The sequence below is a fragment of the Pinus tabuliformis genome, chromosome 8, assembly GCF_031772625.1.
Source record: "Pinus tabuliformis cultivar Carrire ecotype Pingquan chromosome 8, CPIR1, whole genome shotgun sequence".
NCBI lineage: Eukaryota > Viridiplantae > Streptophyta > Pinopsida > Pinales > Pinaceae > Pinus > Pinus tabuliformis.
The window spans coordinates 1,120,380,811-1,120,405,201 of NC_142294.1; the positions used below are offsets into that span (position 1 = coordinate 1,120,380,811).

General features: G+C 41.7%; 2 protein-coding genes across 4 annotated transcripts in view; one reads left to right on the forward strand and one right to left on the reverse strand.

Annotated features, from left to right (window-relative positions):
- LOC149239263 (SNARE-interacting protein KEULE-like) overlaps window positions 1-24,391 on the forward strand; it is a 514,512-nt gene that overhangs the window by 474,859 nt on the left and 15,262 nt on the right. The window lies entirely within an intron of this gene.
- On the reverse strand, window positions 1,194-3,172 carry LOC149239265 (uncharacterized). Its single transcript, XM_089367099.1, has 2 exons — window positions 2,183-3,172; window positions 1,194-2,072 (listed from the first exon to the last, which is right to left on the reverse strand). The coding sequence occupies exons 1-2, from the start codon at window positions 3,135-3,137 to the stop codon at window positions 1,477-1,479; spliced, it is 1,551 nt and encodes a 516-aa protein (XP_089223225.1). The 5' UTR covers window positions 3,138-3,172; the 3' UTR covers window positions 1,194-1,476.

A 24,391-nucleotide genomic window follows, 5' to 3' on the forward strand; every position in this document is an offset into this window, starting at 1 on the left:
TCATCAACCATGTCCACAAGTTACTGACATAGTAACATACAACATATTGAGTCTCATGATTCATCAATCTTAAAGTTTCAAGCTTTTAAAAATCAATATATAACATTTATCATCATTGATCACCAAAGTTGTACTTGTAAGCTAAGTGTAACCATTACAACATGTAATATCTAACCTGAAATGAAATGTTATAAAATGAAATGAAATGAAACAACTTTCAACTTTCATGAAGCATCATATTCATAATTCATTACTAATGAGTTCTAATTGCCAACTTCAAACTTAAATTGTCATATATTTTTTTTTTAAATATCATAATAAATATGAAAGAGTCAATAGTTATAAAAACTACTAGAAACTAGAAAAGACAAATAAATCTATTATCTATTGCTTATTCTTGGGCCTCTTGCCACCACGAGAAATGTCTAATTTTTTATTCTTGTTGGAAAATTAGGATCTTTGTCATTAATATCACCCTCTAAGCATTAATATCTAGAGCTATCTTTGTCATTACCTCTGTATCTGTATAGGGATCTTTGTCATTAATATCACCCTCTAAGCATTAACATAAGATAGAAAAAGCATAGCATGTCAAGTCAAGATTTTGTTTGAGTGATGCATACATTTTTAGGAGGGTCATGATAGAGGAGTTTGACAACCAATGTCACTAACATCAAGGTACATAGAGGGATTGGTGCTTTTGATTAAATAAGAGTTCCATACCCTAATACATGACAAAATTCAATGGAAACATTGCAATCCCCCAATCCTGAAATCCTGAAAAACTGATAAGTCTGCTGGATTTTGAATGAAATCTAAAATTCTACTTTGTCCTTATGAAATCCAATGAGGTCGGAACCATTCTCAACATCCCGAGTCATTTCATGGTAATGTTAAAAATTTAAGTAAAAAGATGAGAATGAAAATTAAGGAGAATGTCACTTGTGTTATTGTCTCAGTTTATATTAGTGCATGATCTATATATTTGTAAAGGTTGCAATAGTGTTTACTTTGATGTTTATGCAATTAAATAATAATGTAAAGAACAAGTAGGAGATTATAAACCAGTAATTGCAGTAGGGGTTTCTGACAGTGTTTTTAAAACCGGAACCGGTGACCGGACCGGTCCACCTAATGAACCGGTTTACCGACCGGAACCGGTCTAACCGGGACTGGTTTGGTCTAAACGAACCGGTTTTTAAAAAATACATTAAATAATTAATTTTTAATGAAACAAAACTATTTTTAAGATGTAAAACCATGATTCCAAGCCAATAGAGACAAAATATGCAAAGTTTGCTCATTTATATACCATGCAAAGGTGAATATATCAAAATGGCACCGAGTGCAATACATATCATCGACAAAATAGAAAAATACATAAGAAATGAGGCTCTAAATGGCCTATAAAGTCCAAAAACAATGCTGCAAGCTATGAGGCCATTGGCCTACTACAAGTCTACAGTGTACACATGATCAATCATCAAGTCCATCACCACTACTAGACACAGGATCATCATCAGGAGCTACATAGACATCATCTGGTTCAGAGTCTGAGGATGCCTCTGCCTCATCTGCAACATCAGTATCAATGCCACCAATGACAATAGAAGTGGACCTAATGGAAGCACGAGTTTTTCGACCTGCACGACTAGTGCCTTCCATTGGTTCCTTGCCTTTCCTTGATGCCGCTACTGATCCTGGTTCTGATGCCGCCACATAATCTGCCTCATCCTCCGCTAAAGCCATGTCGATATCAAAATCAGCCTCAAACACAGGATCTTCAGTCTCCTCCACCCATTCTGATGTTGGATCAATATCGTCCAACACAATGGGATCTAGATCAGGTGATTTGCTCATCATTTGGTTCCTCCTCAGTCGAAGGTTGTATTGCACAAAAACAAGATCATTTAACCGTTTTTGTTCCAAACGGTTTCTCTTCTTCGTGTGTATGCGCTCAAAAACAGACCAATTGCGCTCACAACCTGAAGCACTGCAAGTTTGACTGAGGACTCTAATTGCAAACCTTTGCAATTGAGGACACTGGCCACCAAATGACTCCCACCAATGTGCTGCAAAGAAAAAGACAATAATTAGTAACTTAGTTTATAATTTGAATTGTAAAGAACGTAAACAATTTTAACTTGAAATGAAAAACAAAATGGAAATTGGAATTGCTTACCTGGTTGGTCCACATCTCTTGCCATCTTTGCCAAGTTTTTGCCAAAAGTACCACTTGCTTGATTGAAAATAGTAAGCTGTCTATGTATATCCAACTGGTCTACATGGTTAGGGACCATGCGCTCCAAGCAATCAATCAATCCAGCTCTGACCTCCCCATCATGCTGATCTCCTAGCCGATTTTTATAGTGATACCTTGGGTTCAAAAAATACCCGGCTGCATGTATAGGACGATGGAGTTGATTGTTCCATCTGTTATCAATGATCTCCCATATACGGCCATATTTAGCTAACCTGTCATTGTAAGCTGCCCGTATCTGCTCCTTTGCCTGATCCATAGCTTCATAAATGTAGCCCATGGCCAATCTTTCCCCATCCACCAACCTTAGCACCTTAACAAGGGGCTCAGTAATTTTCACAAGCTCTACAGACCTTTTCCAAAAATAAGTGTCTAACACTTTCTTTTTGGTGTCTTTTCCATCTGGTCTACGAGCCCACCGAGATTCAGACCATTCATCAGAGGAAAACATTTTCTGCAAGTTTCTATGTTGACCATTGAGACATTGCAACGTGAGGAAGTGAGTTGCAAATCTCGTAATTGCAGGCCTAACAAGCTCTTTGCCTCCAGTGTGTTTCCTCATTAGGCTCAATACCCATGAGTGGTTGTAAATGTATTTTGTAATGCACTTGGCATGCTCTACAGTGTTTTTTACCCACTCCACCTTGCCTATATCCTCAAGCATGAGGTCTATGCAATGTGCAGCACATGGAGTCCAAAATATGGTGTTATATTTGGCCTCAAGCATCTTTCCAGCAAGAACATAGTTTGAGGCATTATCAGTGATGACCTGCACAACATGCTGCTCCCCAACTTCCTGAATAATGTTATCCAAAAGCTCAAATAGAAGGCTTGCATCCTTTACCCTATCAGATGCATCAACTGATTTCAAAAACATGGTTCCTTGAGGGCAAGAAACAAGGAAATTAATGAGAGTGCGGTTCTTTCCATCGGTCCATCCATCTGACATAATGGAACAACCTGTTTTGACCCATGACTCTCTAAACTCAGCCAAATACTCATCAATGGAAGATATCTCTTTTTGCAAAAGAGCTCCCCTCAAGTCATGCATACTAGGGCCTTTGAAGCCCTTTCCTGCAGCTATAACAGAGTCCCACATAGCTTGGTAATAAGGTGAGCGAGCAGCATTAAATGGGATATCTGAATCATACCACCATCTAGCAATGTATTGGTGAGAAGTTTCTTTGCATTGTTTTTTCCAATGCTGATCCAAAGTGGGTTGAGAACTTGGCTGGGAGGAAGTGGGATTAGATTTAGAAGAGGCAATGTTGGCAGAAGATGAGAAATAACTTTGGATGTTTGGTCTCTTTGCTCCTTTTGATGGTTGGCCAACTCCAACAGAAGGATGAACATAGTGAAAGGGGTCATTGGTGGAAGGGATAGAAGTGGAGTCTTGAATCTCATAATCATCATACCCACTCTCTTTCATAAGATTCATGGCTTCCATTAATTCCCTCTTCCTTGCAATTTCATCTTGGATGGCCTTCTCCCTAGCCTTATCCTCATAAAATTTTTCAAGCTTGGCAATGTATTCTGCCCTAATAGGACCTAACAGTTCTTTTGGTGCATCACATGGCTTTACTTGGCCTCTTACCCCAGCCAAGTGTTGTTTCAACCTAAGAATACCCCCACCTCCAATAGATTTATGGCATAATTTGCATATCATTTTTCCCTCAATTACATCACAATGAACCCATGCACTGTCCTTTCCTTTTGGAGCCATGTTTGCTTGAAATAATAACAATTTGCAAAGAAATCTGCCATTTAAAAAAAAAATTGCAGCTAAGGAACATGGAAAACCAATGATAAATGTAGGAAAAAAAATGCACATGCAAGCTACAAAAATTGATAGCATAGAGCTAGAGAGTTCATAGGCTTAGCATAGATGATAGATCATTGAAGTGAGAAGTTTATAGCACAAAAAAAATAATTCATGGACAGCAGACCCAAATGAGGAATTATCAAGTGCAAATCCTTACCTGGAAATGCAAAGTAGCTCCCTTAGCCTCCTCTTGATGATGGCAACTCCACTGACAGCTACACACTATCTCCAAAATAGCTCCAACTCCAACTCCAAGATGACTACTTCAGCAAAAACTCCACACTCTCCAAGCTCACAAACAAACTCACAAACACTCACAAACACTCCAAATCAGTTGTGTGAGACAAATGAGAGTGAGAGGGGTGTCTTATAGCAAGTGTGAGGGTGTTTTTGGAGGGAAAATCCCTTTCCCTCACCCCCAAAACCCCTAAACCGCCCTCAGTTCCAAAAAACCGCTGCGCTTTTTGCTTGACCGGCGGCCTGTCCATAAACCGGCCGGTTAGCAATAAACCGGCCGGTTCCGCCCTAAACCGGCCGGTTTTTACCGGTTAGGGCAATTTTTCGGGCAAAGGGTGCTGTAAACCGGGTTTTTTCACCGGTTCTGACCGGTGAGCCTCCCAACCGGCCGGTTAGGCCGGTAACCGGTTGGACCGGAACGGTTTTTAAAACTATGGTTTCTGATGTGTTAGATTCAGGAATTTTCACATGGTATCAGAGCGATTGCATATCATAGGCGACTGAAGACACCAGCTAAGTAATCTGAGAGTTTGCAATAGAGAAACAGCTGTCCTGAGAGACAGCGTTGTTCCAGAGCCAGAGAAGCAGAAAGAGGAGTGACGCAGAGGCTCACGCAGTGCTTGTGTCAGCATTCTGAGCTAGGAGAGGAAGACGCAATAGCTGGGAGGAGCCCACACAGTAGTTGCGTCAGCCATCAAGGCCAGCGCAGAGGCAGAGAAGGGCAGATCAGAGTCACGCAGAGCCACGTCATCTTTCTAAGCCAGGAAGGATTGACGCAGTTGGCGGAGAGGAGCAGATTCAGTTCATGCAGAGATTGCGCAAACCCTTAAGGGCTCAGATTCTTCGAGTTGCCAGGGCTAAGGGAGTTGTGCATATTTTTGATTTGAGGATCTGGTGGGACGTTGTTTCTGTCGGTGCAGAACAGTGTCTAAGGAGAATGAACCAAGGTAGAGGGAAGCACTACCTCAATAGATTTCTAGCCAAGAAATCTAGATCCGAGTTGCAGCAGCAAAGGAGGATTGGAGAGGAGTGATTCGACGGTCAGTCAGAGGATTTCCGAGAGGGAAATCAAGAATCAGAGGGAGTCTAGAGAAGAGGATCAGAGATGGAAATGAATGGGTTGAGAGATCAGGACAGATTGGACGAAGCATCCAATTTTGTCATCTGGAAGGCCAGGATCTTGGCAATCCTAGAAAAACATCGCATCAAGGACTATGCCTTGAAGGTTGTTGCTGAACCGGTCGACGCTGATCCATTGAAGAAATACGAGGAGGCTCAGGCTAAGGCCAAGTGCATGATCCTAGACAGGGTCAAAGATCATGTACTACCACACATTGTTGAGAAGAACAAAACAAGGGAGATGTGGGAGACCCTGACCACCTTGTATCAGGGCTCTTCCGTGCAACGGAAGATGCTATTAGAAAATCAACTAAGGCAGTATCAGATGCAGAAAGGAGAGGAGATAGATCCCTTCCTTCTTAGGTTGCAAGGGATTCGCAACCATCTTACTTCCATGAGGTCTACACTGGATCCAAAGTTCATGGTCAGGACTGCCCTGAACGCAGTCTCTGAGGAGTGGGAGACGTTTGTCCAGAGCATTTTGGGTAGAGCAACTCTCCCTAGTTGGGAGGAGATGTAGGCAGCTCTTCGACAAGAAGAGCTCAAGAGATTGACCAAGGCAGGGAGTAGCGGTAAGGGAATTCGAATCAAGGAGGAGGACGAGGATGCATCTCTCGCATCAGCGAGATAGCAGGGGCTACAGAAAAGGAAGAAGAAAGACATCTCTAAGGTCAAGTGCTTCAATTGTGTGGAGCAGGGACATTATGCTTCTCAGTGCCCCAGGAAGAAAGGCAAGGGAGAAGCCTCCGACTCAAAGAATGCTCCAGCAAAGGCGAAGAAGGATGTCGAGACTGATGACGATTGTGCCATGAGTGCTCATGCGCCTCTAGAGAAGAGGTGGGGTGATCTAGAGTTGTAGTCGAGAGGACTACATACCGGGGTAGGATCCTTGAGGTGCCCAAAATATTGGATCACATCCGACTACGGGAGCCCTTAAAGACAGTAGCATGATGACAGGTGTGAGGTGGAGCAAGGTGTGATGGAGCGACAAGGCAGTGCTAGAGTGCAGAAGTCTGTAGCAGTGTAGTGGAGGTTGCAGCAATGCGAGAGGCACAGAAGAGGTTGCAGCAGTGCCAGCAGAGGTAGATTCAGCATCATGAGCCTTACAAACTGACTAGGATGTTAGTGTTTGGGTGAAATCAGTTACTTACTTCTCGGTAACTGAGTTGCAGTGCAACAATTAGCAGTGGCAGTGCTATGGGTAGCATGTTGAGAGGGCGTTGCAGTACAGATGTAGCAGTGGCAGTGGCAGTATCATGGACAGTAGTACAGGAAGCTACAGTGTAGTGGATGTGGGGCAATAGGCCAAGCATCAGCACAGAGGACCAATGCGGAGGATCAGTGTGATGCTTCTTTGTTGAAGCATTGCTAGAGCACACTCCTCGCTAAGAGAGAGTGTTGCTTTTGGGTAGCATTAAATGTGCTCTAGCCTTGAAAATTGGTGGGAGGCTAAGGCACATGAGATCTCCAAAACCCAAAAATTGTTTGGAGAAATTCCACCCGGATGAGGAGTTATTAAAATAATTAATATTTTCAATGAGTTCCTAAGTCTAAACTTAGGAAAATAAAAATATTAATGTGTATTAATAAAATTTGGGTGAGAAAGTTCTAAGTGACGAGGATCAAGCCAGTTCTAATCTTAGCCGTTGATTAGGGACTTAACCTCGATTGTTGATTCGTCAACAAGAAAAGTATAATAGGATACTTGAGGGTCAATTGGAGATACACCAAGAGATCAAAGAATTCAATATTTCGGGGCGAGGTTTGCTAAGGAAATTGAGTTAGTGGTCAAATTTGCAGTGAGGGGAAGTTCAACAAGGGATTTTCATCCGAGGTTGAAGAATACATAGCAGAGAGGCAGCGCAGTGCCGGGAGAGATAACGTAAGCCCTAGAAGGGCTGATGCAGAGGACGCAGAAGCCGCAGAGGCTGACGCTGGAGAGATTTTGTAGGCAGACTAAGAGCAGATCCGTAGATTCTGAGCCAGGAGAGGATGACATAGTTCCAGAGCAATGCTTGGAGCAGCTTTCGCTGTCCAATAGGGGGAACAGCCGGAGTCGCTGTGGGGTTTGATCATCCGATTGTTGATTTGTCGGAATATCTGTCTCCTGATAGAGGTACTATTGCCAATGATATTCTCTGTTGGGTGAGCCATTTCTGGCACCCCAGTTATATTCACGAATCTGCTTAATAATACAAACCCTCTATATGCTGCACCGGTTTTCCCGAATTGGGTTTTTCCGGGGACAATTGTCCAAAAATAACGGTGTCCCTTGTGTTATTGTCTCAGTTTATTTCAGTGCATGCTCTATATATTTGTGAAGGCTGCAATAGTGTTTACTTCGATGTTTATGCAATTAAATAACTTGTTAATGTAAAAAACAAGTAGGAGATTGTAAAACAGTAATTGCGGTAGGGGTTTCTAATGTGTTAGATTCAGGAATTTTCACACCAACCCCGATGAGTGATAAACTGGCTCATCTTAAAGGGGTAATAAAACTACTACATCATACAAAGCAAGTTCTAACCCTTGAGCTATAAGTGATAATACAAGGAAAAATCAAGAAGTAAAAGGCACACAAAAGGGGTGGAAAAACCAAGGCCGAGTTGGTAACTCATGCATCCACAAATGCTCTCTCCTCACATCTATACACTCAGGATGTGGACACCCCGATCAGCTAGTCCCTTTGACCATGGCACTTGGCCATGAAGCATTCTCCCCTCCATTACCACATTATTATTCACTAACACCTATCAATTGAAGGGTGGACCAGAGAATTGTTACTTCCCCTTAGGAGATGGAAGCACGTAATAAGGTTGACTTTTAGCCACCTTTACCTATGGAGAAAATACCTTTGCCATGTCTTGGTCCTGATTTTGGAAAGGGATCCTTGTTTGAAGTATTAGATTGCCCTTAACATTCAAGTTTGGTTCACTTAGATGCATTATTGATCTTAGTCCCTAATGACTAGTTGCTTTCACTAAAATCCATGTTGTTCTTGTCAGGTAGTTCAACAACCCAGGCTTTGGGCACCCACTACACAGGTACACAGGCCCTCTAAAGGAGTACATTGGCCAAAACAAGTGCAGCGTTGAGAATCTAGAGTCTCCTAACAGCACTAGCAGATGACACGTCCTAGAACACTTCCAGGACCTAGGACGTTGGTCAACTTTGATCGAGATTTTAGCATTCTTAAGGATGACACCACAAGATCCAGCATGCCCCTAGGCTAGCCTTGACACAACTTGATGGGTGAGAGTTGATTCAAAGCCCAGATGAGGATGGTCTCACATTGAGAGACTAGGGAGGGCTTGTTGCACCAGAGGGAGCCCTAATGTTGGAGAGAAGGAAGCCCTATTAAATAGATGGAGACCCATGGAGACCACTTTATGGCACCCCAGTTGGATCCTAGGACCCCACAGGAGATATGGAGGTGAATTTAAGGGTGGACCCTCAAATCTTAGACCTTACAGGCATCTACACCTTCTTGGACACCTCATGACCCTTGGACATGGTATTTTTAGCACTTATATTGGATGACATAGTCTTTTTGGGAGGTTACGACTCACACGTGTGGATCAATTAGGCTTGCTTTGATGTTAGGTAATGGTTTGGCTTGTTACCTAAGGTCATTTAGTGACAACTTGTTTTTAGGGGCTTCATAGAGATAATTACTTGTCCTAATCCTCATATAAGTAGAGGATAGTTTCATTTCATTGTTGATCATCACTTATGACTATTTCGGCCCTCTTAGAGAATTCAGCCTAGTTGAATTGTAACTTGTATCTTGTGGAGATGTGATCTATGGTGGATTTTTCTATTGGAGCTATCTATCTGGCTTTGGAGATGTCATTTTGGAGAAAAAAAGGCTTTGTTCATGTTAGTATTTGTAGCATCGGATGTGTTCTAGCCACGAGATTTGGTGGAGAGGCTGGATTACATGAGATCTCCAAAACCCAAAAATCATTTTTGGAAATTCCAACTAGAGATGGCTTAATTAGATTATTAACCGATTTTTAAATATATCCTAAATCTAAACTTAGGGAATATGACTAATTAATCAGAATTAATTAATTCAAGGTGAGAATTCTCTAGAAACTCACATGGATCGATCCATAAATAATTTGAACCATTGTTGATAATATTGCCGATATCTCGGCGATATTCGTAAATATCGCGCGATTTTCTGCGAAACGAGATATCGGCAGGAAAATATCGCGCTATTTTCCCATTTTGAAAATCGCGCAAGAAATCCGATTTTTCGGAGATATTTTCCAAAAAATCGCGCGACGATGGTAAATATCGCGGCTGCGGTTAAAAAAATTCCGCGCGGGCTGTATAAATGAATTTTTGCGCTTTCTGTTTAGTCATTTTGGTTTTTAATGATCTTCTGAGCGCTGGAAGGTTGCTGCGAAGGAGGCCCGAGGGTTTGAGGAGCGCAGTCGTTTTCCATTGGGGCGCTGTCGTTTTCCATTGGGGTTTGAGGGGTGCCGTCGTTTTCATTTGAGGGGCGCTGGAAGGTTGCTGCTGATACAGGTACCTTCAATATATGGCATATGCCTTACAATATATGCCTTCAATATATGCTCTTATACCTTCAATATATGCCTTACATTATACGTTACGTCTGGACTCTTAACTCTGCACGCTATGTGATCTGTTTATCACTAATATTTTAATGTTTCTTCTCTTCAACGAAAACGACAGTCCCTTTGACCTGTTTGTTGGCATTAATACATTTATCCTATCCTATCTTATCTACCTGGGTGTGATATCTTACTGAAGAGCTCATTTTTGGCTTTTGTAAGGCTGCTAAGAAGGCTGCATTTTATTCCTAAAATAATATAATATCTAATATATCGTAGAATAAAGCATAATCATATAAGTTGAGACTTGATGACTTGAGACTCAGCAGCCTGGGATATAGTGACTAACTGACTGTGGCCTGAGGAGATTGCGGTTGATGCTAAGGAACAGAACCATTGCATCATCAGTTTGGTGACTGATGCTCAGTCATGTGAAGTCCAGCAACTTGGAGACCTGGTTGACTGTAACTGGCATATCTGCATGTAACCACCATGGTGTAACTGTATTCTGAGCATATAAAATATATCATAAGTTATAACAGAGTCTTAAGTATCGGTGGTGAAGCTTTGAAATATGAATAGCTCTTATACCTAGCCCTCTAAGCCTTCGGGACATGTAGCACTAACTTTATTCCACATTATGAGTAACTATATGCACATATGCAATCTCTTAGAAATTGTTCTTAAATTGTCTGAAATATTCAGCCTACCTGAGGAACCTTTCGGCCTTTCATTGCTTGGCTAGGAACTGACCAACTGTGGATAGAGATAGGCACAGATGAACCTATGGTTGGATGGAAAAATGCACACCTTCAGTTGTAGGCATATCAATTAATAAAGCCTCTACAACTGTTTATTAATTTGATGTTTTTTACCTGTAGAGGTAATTGAAGTAATTGCCTATTCTGATGATTACATGCTACGTTAAATATCAGTCCATAATACATATATTTGAGTTTGTAAGGTTTAGTTCACTAAGGACTCCTCACTGAGGGGTGCTGTCGTTTTATATATGTGATGTTGTTTTGTTTGAGTCCTTGATTGGACAATTATCACTATCAGGGATCAGCAGGATATGTGATGTTATTTTGTTTGAGTCCTTGATTGGACAATTATCAGGGATCAGCAGGATTTGGTATCGCCTTTGAAGTTTGATGTATCATTTCTATTTGACATCATATATATCAATGCCTTCTTCATATTTATGTGCCAATGTGTTTAGTTCATGTTGTTATTGCTTTATATGTTTAGAAATCTGAAAAAAATGAATATATTATGCATTTTTTATGCTTGCCGATATTTGCCGATATTTTGCCGATATTTTCGCCGATATTGCCGATAAGATATTTTCCGGACCCTCGCCGATATTTTCCCGATACCGATATTATCAACACTGATTTGAACCATCGATTAAGATTTAATCTTGGTCGTTGGAGTCCCAACGGGAAGATATAAGAAGGGATCGTCGTGGTGATGGAGAAAGCACCAAAGTCACTTGGAGAGTTCGATTTTCTTGGCAAATCGATTTCCAAAGAGAAGCAGTAGTTACTGGAGAGCTAGAGATCAAAACAGGGTCAGTGAGGGGCAGAGACAATAAAGGAATTTTTCCAAATCTAGAGAGGCAGCATCAAGGAGGCCAAGTTATTCCCAGAGAGGCAACGCAGAGGACTACGCGGTTGCTTCAGCAGCAATTTGATTTTGCTGGAGAGAAATTTGTTTTCGGTTCCAAAGGCCGAGCAGAGGGTCCAGAGTGTCGGAGAAGTGATTTCCTCAGCAGAGACAAGAAGAACTTCATCAGAGGCAGTGCAGAGGCTTAACATCATAGGGTCTGCACAGAGGCTAACCCAAAGGGTCCAAGAGGACGATTGTTTGAAGAGAACTTGTGTCAGGGTTGCTTGTGGAAGAAGGGTAATTTCCCTTAAATAATTTTGTTGGCCAGATTTACTTCTTGTTTGGATTGCAAGTTGGGCATCCATAGATTGTACTCAGAATTTCCCTGCTGCATAATAAAATTAAACCCTCATCTTTTGCATCGATTTTCCCGCATTGCGTTTTTCTAGGGACTTTTGTCCAAAACCAACGGTGTAAATTTTATGTGTGTGCTAGTATTTTTTCAATTCCAGCGCTATTTATTTTCCCCAGTATTTATTTGTGAAGGTTGCAGTGTGTTTATTTCGATGTTGTCGTAGTAATAAACTGAATAATGGATTTATTAGTTAGAAGAAATAATACCAGTTGTTGCAATAGGATTCCAGTTGTAGGAATTTTCACATGGTATCAGAGGGTGAGTGATCAGTCGGGAAGCTCAGAAGCGAAGGTGAGAATTTTGTTGTTCAATAGGAGCAGCGGGCCGAAATTCTCAGAGGCAGCGTAGTACCCAAACAGGAAAGCCGAATTGATGGGGTAGAATTTGATTTTCAATTGCAGGTTGGCAGAAAAGTCGAATTGCCCAAGATAGTGATTCCAACAGTCAGAGGGAGCAGCAACAACTCATATTTTCGTTGAGTAGATTCCTTGGTTGGACGCAGAGGATTTTGCAGTAGCAGAATCAGCGTCGGGTGGAAGAGAAAAGCACACACAATAGAGGGAGACTTCTCTCATAGGGTTTCTAGTTAAGAAATCTAATTTTCCCAGTTGGAAATTGGCAGTAGTTGTGAGCAGATTTTCTCACTCCAGAAGGGAGTGCAAGTAGCAGATTCAGCAATCGAGCAGAGAAGAGGGAGATTTCCAAATCCAGTCTCCAATTTTGAGTTTCTAGATTTTACAGCTCTGCAAGGATGACCGTTCGAGATTTCCATAGAAGGTCCTGCGAGTCCAGAATGCAGATTTGGGCAATAGATCGACTTCCAATTGCTAGAGGTAGATGCCAGAGGAAGTGTGAGTTGAAAAGAAAGGAAGGGTCCCAGCCAGGGACTAGGCTTGAAAGGATATAGTGGGGCCCCAAATCCAGGAGATGGAGGATTATGAGACTCCAATGTGACAGATGGGCAGGGTCCAACGCAGTTGCAACATGGTCCAGTCAAATCAATTCCAGATTGTTGTAGCGGACCATCACCTTTGTTACAGGGGCCCACAATATCATAGTAGCAAATTTAGTGTCAACAGGCGTTGTCAATCATTTAGATGACAATTGCAGATCTAGTTGCAATCAGTACATGTGAGACAGTTGCAGAGCTAGATCCAGTGACACAGGCAATGCGAATTGCCCAATCGCAATATGCAGGTGCAGTTTTGGCCAGGAGATTCTTAGCGCAGAGCTACACAGTCCAGTTTCCAATACAGGAGCACAGTGCGAGTTGTCAGGGGGAGAAGAGAAAGAAGAAGGACCTATATAAGGTCAATTACTTTAGGTGTGGCAAGTTTGGCCACTACAGTACCCATTGTCCTCATAGAAAGGACAAAGAGGAGAAGCAGGACTAGGCAGCAGCACATTTTGAGATAGATAGGCTATCCTTCAGGTTGGAAGAAGACTTTGCTATGATTGCCCACATACCTCCAGGAGTGAGGTGGGGTCACTTGGAGTTGTAGCCCCAGAGAGCTATGTAGATTGGGCAGGGTCCTTGAGGAGTCCATCTCGTGGATCATTACTTGGCTATAGGAGCCCACAATGTTCAGTAGTAGGATGGATCAGTGTCAAAGGTGCAGTCAGTACTAGAGTGACAGTTGCAGACTAGTAGCAGTCAAATGTTGAGGAGCGCAATGCAGTGTTGACAGCAGAGCAGGTAGCTCAGTGCAGAGTTGGCAATAGCGCAGATTCTTCAGTGACAGTGCAGATGCTGGTAGTAGTTAGGACTCGGGAGACAGATGCATCATACTGAAAACAGTGGATTCAATATTTTGGATGCTTCTCAGTTGCAAAAGTTGCAGTTGCAGCAACAACAGATGAGAGGGAGTTGTAGTGCAGATGCAGAGTTGGCAGTGTCAACAATAGCACAGAAGCAGCATCAAAGTTGCACAGTGGTTGATGGGCAGTGGCAGGCAGTCACAGTAGCCAGACATCAACAGCGTGACAAGAGGTGATATAGAGACAGGGTGTTGTAGCAGGGTATGTAGCACTAGAACGCATTCCTCGCTAAGAGGGAGTGTTAGCTTTTGTAGCATCGAATGTGTTCTAGCCACGAAATTTGGTGGAGAGGCTAGAATACATGAGATCGCCAAAACCCATAAATCGTTTCTAGAAATTCCACCTAGAGATGGATTAATTAGATTATTAAATGATTTTTAAATATTTCCTTAGTCTAAACTTGGGGAATATGGCTAATTAATCAGAATTAATTAAGTCAAGGGGAGAATTCTCTAGAAACTCACACGAATCGATCCAGAAATAATCTGAGCCATCGATTAAGATTTAATTTTGGTCGTTGGAGTCCCAACAGGAAGATATAAGAAGGGATCGATGTGGTGATGGAGAAAGCACCAGAGTCACTTGGAGAGTTCGATTTTCTTTGAAGATCGATTTCCAGAGAGCAGCAGCAGTTGTCGAAGAGCTAGAGATCGAAGCAGGGTCAGTGAGGGGTAAAGACAGTGATCTGGAGGAAGTTTTCCATATCCGGAGAGGCAGCAACAAGGAGGTCGAGTTATTCCCAAAGAGGCAGCGCAGAGGACTGCGCAGTTGCTTCAATAGCAATTTGATTTTGCTGGAGAGAAATTCGTTTTCAATTCCAGAGGTCGAGCAGACAGTCTAGACTGTCGGAGAAGCGATTTCCTTAGTAGAGACAGGCAGAACGACTTCATCAAAGGCAGTTCAAAGGCTTGACGTCATAGGATCTGCGCAGAGCAGTGTAGAGGGTCCAGGAGGATGAGTTTCTGAAGAGAATTTGTGTCAAGGTTGCTTGTGGAAGAAGGGTAGTTTCCCTTAAATAATTTTGGCTAGATTTACTTATTGTTTGGATTGCCAGTTGGGCATCCATAGATTGTACTCAGAATTTCACTGTTGCATAGTAAGATAAAACCCTCATCTGCTGCATTGGTTTTCCTGCATTGGGTTTTTCTGGGGACTTTTGTCCTAAAGCAACGGTGTAAATTTTGTGTGTACTAGTTTTTTCTCAGTTCCAGTGCTATTTATTTGTGAAGGTTGCAGTGTGTTTATTTCGATGTTGCCATAGCAATAAACTGAATAATTGATTTATCAGTTAGAAGAAATAATACCAGTGGCTGCAATAGGATTCCAATTGTAGGAATTTTCACAGTTTGTGCATTCTATCTTGTAATTGATAAATCTTTGATATTTATGTCTAATGTATGGAATGGTTAATTATCTAAGGTTTCTATTGTGCCAGTTATTGTTGAAAATCATTCTATGAATTCTAGATGATAGTATTGCATGCATTGCTCACTTATAGAATGTGAATGACAATCCCATGGGTGAACCTTTCAACTAGCTCTCCCCATTGACTTTGCTCCCTCGCAAAAGTGATAGTTAGGGTTTGAAACGTAGGGTTTCAAATTCCCTTGCTCTTTTGCCAAGGTTTTGCAATCTTTAACATCTCCTAGACTCCATCACCCGAGGTCAAGGCATTGGCCTTTTGTTGCATGGTTGATCGTCTTAAAATCACCTTAAATTTCACTTTTTCTCCTTAACCTCATTTTCAACCCTTCAAGGACAAGCTGCTAGTTAGGGTTAGGGCATGAATCTCAACTAGGGTTAAATTTGTTGGCCTTTGGGAGGATTCAACAATTGTCCAAAAGGTGGTTGCTTCAAAATCAGCTCCTTTTAATGGCCAATCCATCCATATTACGGCTAATGTCTTGTGCCCTAAGTAGATTTTACCCTAGAAAAGCCTTAGTTTGCTCTAGGATTCAACTTGGGGTATATTGAAGGCTTTTTGTTACATGAATTGAAAGTATTCATCTATTAGAAGCGTTTTCTTGGCCTTGTGATCCTAGGTTGATCCATTTACCTTGTTATTTCTCAAGTGCTAAGTCACGTTGTTCCCTAACTAGGCATATTGGAGGATGTGAATTGCCCTATTATGTTAGATAATCCTCATTCTTGGGAAGAGTTGTGCTCCTTCAACCTGCTTTGTGACTTCATCCCTTGTACTTGATAAATCCTTTAGGTTACCTATTAAAGGGAAGCCTCCCTGGTGTTGAAAGTCCATAAAAGAGCAGGAGGTAGTGGCCGTGGTGACAATGGGCCACACCTCATATTGTTGTCCCCTGGTCTAGCTTTTTCTTGTGAGTCACCCTCACGAAACATATTAGATTGTGAGGCAATAGGCCCTCAAGATGACTTTTTAACTTCACAATGGCTAGTTTGTTGTCCCTTCCTTAACTTCCTTGGTCCAAAGCAGTGTCGATAATATTGATATCAGCAAAATATCAATGAGGGTCCAGAAAACATCTTATTGGCGAAAATATCAACAAGCATAAAAAATGCATAATATATTCATTTTTTTCAGATTTTTAAATATATAAAGCAATAACAACATGAAATAAACACATTGGCACATAAATATGAAGAAAGCACTGATAGATATGATGTCAAATAGAAATGATACATCAAATGTGATACCAAATCCTGTTGATCCCTAATAATTGTCCAATCAAGGACTCAAATGTGGAGAACCAATACAAAATAACATCACATATATAAAAGTATCTCATCATCATGAGTTATATGTAGAAAAACAAATAAAACTAGCAGCTATCTATCTAAAATCAGTGCCCTCTCCCCCTTTTACAAGAAAACATGATGGGTTGTTTGCCAAGCTTGCCCCTAGCAGTAGAAGGCCCTGCCCCTGCACCTAATGTCAAATAATGAGTAATAGGTATGGAGTTGTGCTCTTCTTTATCTATAGAAAATGGTGTTGATGGTGATGCTTCCACAGTCTCCTCCTCCTCCTCTACCTCCTGCTCCTCCTCTATTAATTTTAGGTATGTTCTATGCTTAGAGCAATTTATTTCAATTTTCACAGTTAGCTCAATATCGTTTCCAGATTAACAATCACATCAACATTAAAGTAAACTGCAGATAGAACATAAACTTAAATCGCAAAAGACAAGCCAAGACAAGAGGACACAAGATGTGGCGCTAGCTAGGGTCAAATCCTAATGTGGGGAAACCCTTGATCAATTCTTCTTATATGTTCTTCAATAGTTTAGCAGAGAGAGAGAGAGAGATAGTACATTTACAATAGAAGTCAACACTTTGACTTATCTAGATAAGAGCATAGATCATCTCTAAGAAGATGATACGTGAGATCAGTTGAAGACATGTTGCTTCAACTGATTCTCCAAGGTGACTCCTTCACCTATCATTGTGTTGAATCTCGTCATCATGTTGCACCTCACCATGTTGCACCAATCATCACTATGTTGCATCTCATCATGCTTCACTAATCATGACTGTACCATGTACCTGCTGCACCAAGCATCATTGTTGTCCCAAGTACTATTGTTGCACCTAGCTGCACCATGTACTTGATGCACCTTGTTGTTGCTGCTATCCCATTATGCCACTGCTGCACAATGTCATTGTTGTCCCATCATAGTTTTGTCCCAACATGTTGTTGTCCCATCTATGTCATTGCTGTCCCAGCATAGTTCTGCCCCAACATGTTGTTGTCCCATCATTGTTCTGACGCTGATCATGTTGCCACACAGCTATCCCAAGTGGTATGTTGAACCATGTTGACACAGCATGTCTCATGTGCTTGCAGCACCATGCTTTCCATGCTTGCCTTAGCATTCCTTTGCTATCCCATTTACTATACAGCTGTCCCTTGCCACTGCTACCTAGATATATTGGTGTAGCTGCTATCCCTAACAGTGATGCTATACCTTAATGCTTTCCATGTTGTACATGCTTGCCATGCTTGCCTTAGCATTCCTTTGTTGTCCCATTTACTATACAGCTGTCCCTTGCCACCGCTGCGTAGATATATAGGTGTAGCTACTGTCCCTAATAGTCATGCTATAGCCTTGCCATACCTGTTGTTGTCCCATGTGTCTTAGCAGCACCATGTAGCCCAGTTGTCCCATTTATTAGCATTGTTGTCCTAGGCATGTTTGAGTCCGCAAACTCTCACGATATCCCTGTTTTTTGGGTCACCTACAACCCACCTTTTCAGCCATATTAGGCCTACATCTAGGGCACTGTAGGTTAGCGTTAGGGCTCCCTTTAGACTGCGTTAGGGCTGCCTTTAGATAGCGTTAGGGCCTCTCTTTGTTGTGATAAGATTCCTCCAAGACTGTGACTAGGGCATGCTTCCCTGGGAGCGTTTTTTGACTTATTCTTTGACAGCGTCTAGGGCTAGGGCATCTCCCTTAGTGTTCTTTCCTCCAACGTCTAGGGCTTCCACTCCTAGATTTCTCTTCCACTAAAACCCAAGACAAGTGGAGAGAAATCAAGATAGAAGTGTGTGTGAGAAATGACTCTCAATTCATCTCCTTTTATACTAAAACGTTGAGCACATGTGGGGTTTATTTGGTTGTTGGCCGACCTTGATGAATTGTCTTATAACGCAAATAAATTCATAACTCCATAAATACTTATCAGAATCAAATGATCTTTAGATCATTCCTACACCTCGCGATGAGATGGATCCAAGAAAAATATCAGCTGCCATAAATAAGATGACCCACATGGAGTTTGGCCCTAGTTGCCAATTTTAACACTCCCTCTCAACCATAGTTTTTAAAACCGGAACCGGTGACCGGACCGGTCCACCTAATGAACCGGTTTACCGACCGGAACCGGTCTAACCGGGACTGGTTTGGTCTAAACGAACCGGTTTTAAAAAAAACATTAAATAATTAATTTTTAATGAAACAAAACTATTTTTAAGATGTAAAACCATGATTCCAAGCCAATAGAGACAAAATATGCAAAGTTTGCTCATTTATATACCATGTAAAGGTGAATATATCAAAATGGCACCGAGTGCAATACATATCATCGACAAAATAGCAAAATACATAAGAAATGAGGCTTTAAATGGCCTATAAAGTCCAAAAACAATGGTGCAAGCTATGAGGCCATTGGCCTACAGTCCTTCCAATTTCACAAGTTCCTTTTTCACACCCAAATGTCAAAACCCTAGAGCCTTTGCTCATGTGATGAAGTCCATCACTGCTTCCAAATCACTGTAGCAACATTTTGTGCAAATAATGACCTTCATTATTCAGGCCTTAGCATTAGATTTCAGAACCTAAGTGTTCATAGTAGTAAATGCATATGGCATCAATCTTCAATCCAACATGTCCTTTATGTCTTTGGCCTGCTGCAAAAGATTTGACCTGTTCAAGGGAGGACCTTTGATTTCTCAAGTTTCAACTGAAGAAGTACTTGGTCTCATTTCCACTGTGATAGAACTCCCTTTACCACAATGTGCTTTCTCCAAAGGCATGCTAGTGAAAGTGATCCATTTTCTATTTCAAGGGTGAGCATCACAGATACAGTTCTTCAAATACCCATCAGTAATCATATGCAATGCAAGATTCACAGTATAATATTTCCACACTTCAGTCTTTCAGTATATGAGTAAAGATCTCACATTTCTTATATGTGGCTATGACTTGCTTTGAGCCACAATCCATATTGTACTTCTTGTCATTTCTTCTTGCTTTAGCACTATTTCATTTGGCATGATTGAAGACTGTTCATCGTTGTCCTTAAGGATTTAAGGATACCTTACAGTCCCTGATTAATCTATAATGAGTCTTCAAGTTCAAACTTCAAGATATACTGAGACCAATAGTTCTGATTTTCTGCAGACCTATACCGGTCCACGGACAGTCTACAAGAATGAAAAATCACTGATAGCAAATTCAGTGATTGCTTCATATGTTTTACTTTGCAGACACATACTGTTGATGTAGATCAGGCCTCATATTCATCATAGAACTGTAGATCAATCCTTCTTAGACAATGTAAATTGTATCATCCAGAATACTCATATAGGGTCCATGAAACACTTACGAGATATTAGTCCAAACTGTGACATCAACCCAAACTCTTATTTAATGTATAATGTCTCACAAAGGATGACTTGTTCACAATGCGCTTGTCTTCAGACAGAAATCCTTTCAAGCATCTTTTGGATGTTATCTCCAAGGTGATACTAGCTTGGCTTCTGAAAATGCTTTCAAATTTCAGACTTTGTAGCAATTGTTTTTCTTCATAGATATTTCATTGTGGAGTGATTTAAAACTAAAAGGTATAGTCCTTTAGCTGCTGGCTTTTGTATCTGAGCCTTAGAATGATAGTGTTAGTACACCTTTCAGACTTCATTGTAATTCTGATCTCTGGCTTCCTGGTTCTCATTATTGTACATGAAAGACAAGGATTTAGCTTGCTTGTCTTCAGACTGAGATCTTCTTTTGGCTGCTTCCTCCACAGAGACACCAGCTCAGCTCCTCGGCTTTGTGTTCACAGATCTCATCACCTTTTTGCTGGCATGACTTCAAACTTCAAGGTGGCATTAGATCAGCTTCTCAATGAATTAAAGACTTGGCTTCTTCAGTCACCAGTGGTATTTTATATGATCAGTAAACTGTTTCTTAACTCGTTTGAAGAGCATGCCTAAAACCGGCCGGTTTAGGACGGAACCGGCCGGTTTTTCACCGGTTAGGGCAAAAACTGGGCGAAGGGGGCCTTCCAACCGGGTTTTTTGGCCGGTCTAGACCGGCGGCCTTGCTAACCGGCCGGTTAGACCGGTAACCGGTTTTTTAAAACGGTTTTGAAAACTATGCTCTCAACTAGGGAGAACTCCATCCGCTAATCCATATGTCCGACTGTACTATCTCTGGCATCAGTGCCCTGCATTGCTTTGCTCTGCTGAACCATGAAGAAGAAGAATTGATGGAGAATGTCTCATACCATTCTCTACTGACCCAAAGTCAATTTTATTAATCCCAGATCAATGTCACAAGAGAGTGTCTCAAACCACTCATACTAATCCCAAATCAGTTTCATTGATCCTAGATCAATGGAGGTCATCCTTGCATAGGGGGTATGGTAGATACAACGATGCGTCCATCGATAGTACTACTGTGGTCCCTAACCCCATTTCCCTGCTCATTGGCCAGATGAGAGGTACTTCCCATGAGTCCCAGACTGCATGGGTAGGATGCCTCGACAGGAGAACCATTCATCCTGTCCCTAAGTCGCCTTGGGGTATCACCGGGGAAGGCTAAGCCATTTACCCTGTACACAGCACACCATTAGGGGAGGGTGAGTTGCCCTATGGTCATGTGTTGCTCCAGTAAGTACCCCAATCCCCCCGGAGCTCCCAGAGCTCAATGCATGCAACATGCAGGACCCTTATAAGAAGGTCTCTCAACGACTCCAAGTCGTTCGGGAAAGTCACAGATTTGACCTTTCCGCGGGGCTTTGACAAAATATCTGCGACCTGTACATCAGTCTAAATGCGACGAAGCCTCCTCGCTCGTCGATGTACCATATCCCAGAGAAGGTAGTATTTGCTAGAGCAATCATCAAATACGGGATTCCTCAACAATCGAATTCCCCCCTGGTTATCACAAGGGATAACGGTGGTATTCATCATGTATACAAACAGCTCGCTGAAGACTTTCTACAACCAGGCAGGTTCACATGAGGTCATACTCATAGTTATGTATTCGGTCTCAGCAGTGCTTATAGCAACTAACTTCTACGTCCTGCTCATCCAGGATATTGAAGCAGAACCTAAAGAGAACCAGCACTGAGAAGTGCTCTGGTGATCCTCCACACTGCCTGCCCAATCAGCATTCGAATAATCTTGCAGCTTCATATTTCCGGCAGTGTATCTCAATCCATGAGAGATTGTGCCCCGAAGATATCAGAGAAGATTCTTGGCACCAATCAAGTGAGGCCCAACCAAAATATGAGCCCAACATGCTAATTGCAAATCATATGTCCGGACAAAAGTTCACCAAGAACATTAATGCAAATGAGTTTATGAAACTCAGAGGCATTTCCAAAATCTGGTCCGGCATCACTACCATATAACTTTTGAAATTTAAGATCCTCGAGGTAGTCACGGGCTTGCAGTTTACCATTCCACATCCGGAATCCAACTCCCTCTTACTTCTGCAAATGAGAGGGTCTGCACCTGTTAGAAAGAGGTCGTCCTCATAAGGTGCCAGTATGAGAGGTCTATCATCCACAACCTTCAAGCAATGGTTTGGATCGACTTCACTCCTAGTGAATCTCAGCTTTATCAGACAGCTATCAATCCTCTCATATTAAGCTCGGGGTGTTTGCTTCAAGCCATAGAGGGCTTTCTTCTACCTGCATACATGAGATTCCCAATCATGAATCTCAAACCCCTTGGGTTGTTCCAAACCTGTGGACCTGCTACATGAGGGGAATGGTCCCCTTGTAAGATTTTCCTTCGGTACATCTCAGACATGTACCTTCATGCTCCTTTTGAATTCAGGCATCCCTGTCACCATCTGACTCACATCGGGTAGGGCCCCATAAAGTAGACCTTCGGTGTTATAGATGAGATATGTCAATTGACATGATTCCCAATGGACCATGTTGCAACTTGATACAAATTGCCAACCCTGAACCCATGAGAAAAAGCATCTTTGAAAATTCTATTTTCAAACACGCACCTTTCCATCGATTAATGCCACCCTGAAACCTTTGACTTCCATTGCCGAAATGGACACCAAGTTCTTCTTGCGAACAGGTACATAAAGAGATTCTCGTAAATGAATTGAGTTACCCTCATTCAATTGAGGGGTAACATTCCCTACACCCTTTCCGGGATAGGTGGCATTGACTCCAAGTATAATCTCACGATTGTTTCCATCTCTACCAAGTTAGAGAGAGCACCCTTCTATCTGATGAAGTGCCTTGAAGCACTACAATCAATAAGCCAGATTCCCAAAGAGTCTAAAGGAGAGGGCCAATACAAGATAACGCTTCTATATCTTATCAGAAACTCATACCTGGGGTTCCTTGCTTTCTTGAAAAGTCGGTTATTTCCTTGATGACTTGTACTACCTATCATTCCTCTGATCATTGAAGATGTCCCTAGAATGATTTTTATCATCATAAAGTGATGTGTCCCTACCTTGGACACTCCTTCGTATAATCGCTGAACTTATTGCAAACAAGGCATCTACCTTTCCTTCTACCCTCAGATCCAATCTTCCCACTGAAGTGATCTTTAGGTAGGTCATCAGAAGCTTCTTCTACGCCATTCTGATAATATTCTCTGCTTCGATTTCACCCTTGGTGAATTTGAAGAGGGATGAGGAATCCATTGATCCCCTTGTCCTTTCCCAACTGTCTTCAATGATTGCTCTTTCACTCTTGCTTGGGCTTTGTCTTCGCATCACCTCTGATACCATGTTAATTTTAGGTATGTTCTATGCTTAGAGCATTTTATTTCAATTTTCACAGTTAGCTCAATATCTTTTCCAGATTAGTAATCACATCAACGTTGAAGTAAACTACAGATAGAACATAAACATAAATCACAGAATACAAGCCAAGACAAGAGGACACAAGATGTGGCGCTAGACAGGGACAAACCCCAATGTGGGGAAACCCTTGACCAATTCTTCTTATATGTTTTTCAATAGTTCAGCATAGAGAGAGAGAGAGAGATAGTACATTTACAATAGAAGTCAACACTTTGACTAATCTAGATAAGAGCATAGATCTTCTCTAAGAAGATGATACGTGAGATCAGTTGAAGACACGCTGCTTCAACTGATTCTCCAAGGTGACTCCTTCACCTATCATTGTGTTGAATCTCGTCATCATGCTACACCATGCTGCACCCATCATCACTATGTTGCATCTCATCATGCTTCACCAATCATGACTGTACCATGTACTTGCTGCACCAAGCATTATTGTTGTCCCAATACTATCGTTGCACCTTGCTGTTGCTGTTATCCCATTATGCCACTGTTGCACAATGTCATTGCTGTCCCATCATAGTTCTGTCCCAACATGTTGTTGTCCCATCGTAGTTCTGTCCCATCAATGTCATTGTTGTCCCATCATGTTGCTGTCCCATCATTGTTCTGAAGTTGATCATGTTACCACACAGCTATCCCAAGTGGTATGTTGAACCCTGTTGACACGCAGCATGTCTCATGTGCTTGCAGCACCATGCTTGCCATGCTTGCCTTAGCATTCCTTTGCTATCCCATTTACTATACAGTTGTCCCTGTAGAAATTTTGAATAATATGACACTTATTCACAGAGATTATCCTGATTATACACTATTGCGGAATACATGCATAATACATAACCTCCTCTACGTGGATCATCAATTTAGCAGCATTAAAAACAATGAAACATCAATCGCATGCGCACATTAACTCAGTATGTAACCTGGGGAAAGCATACAACTGAAAACCCCACACTATCTATATATTATAATGATTGAGAACAT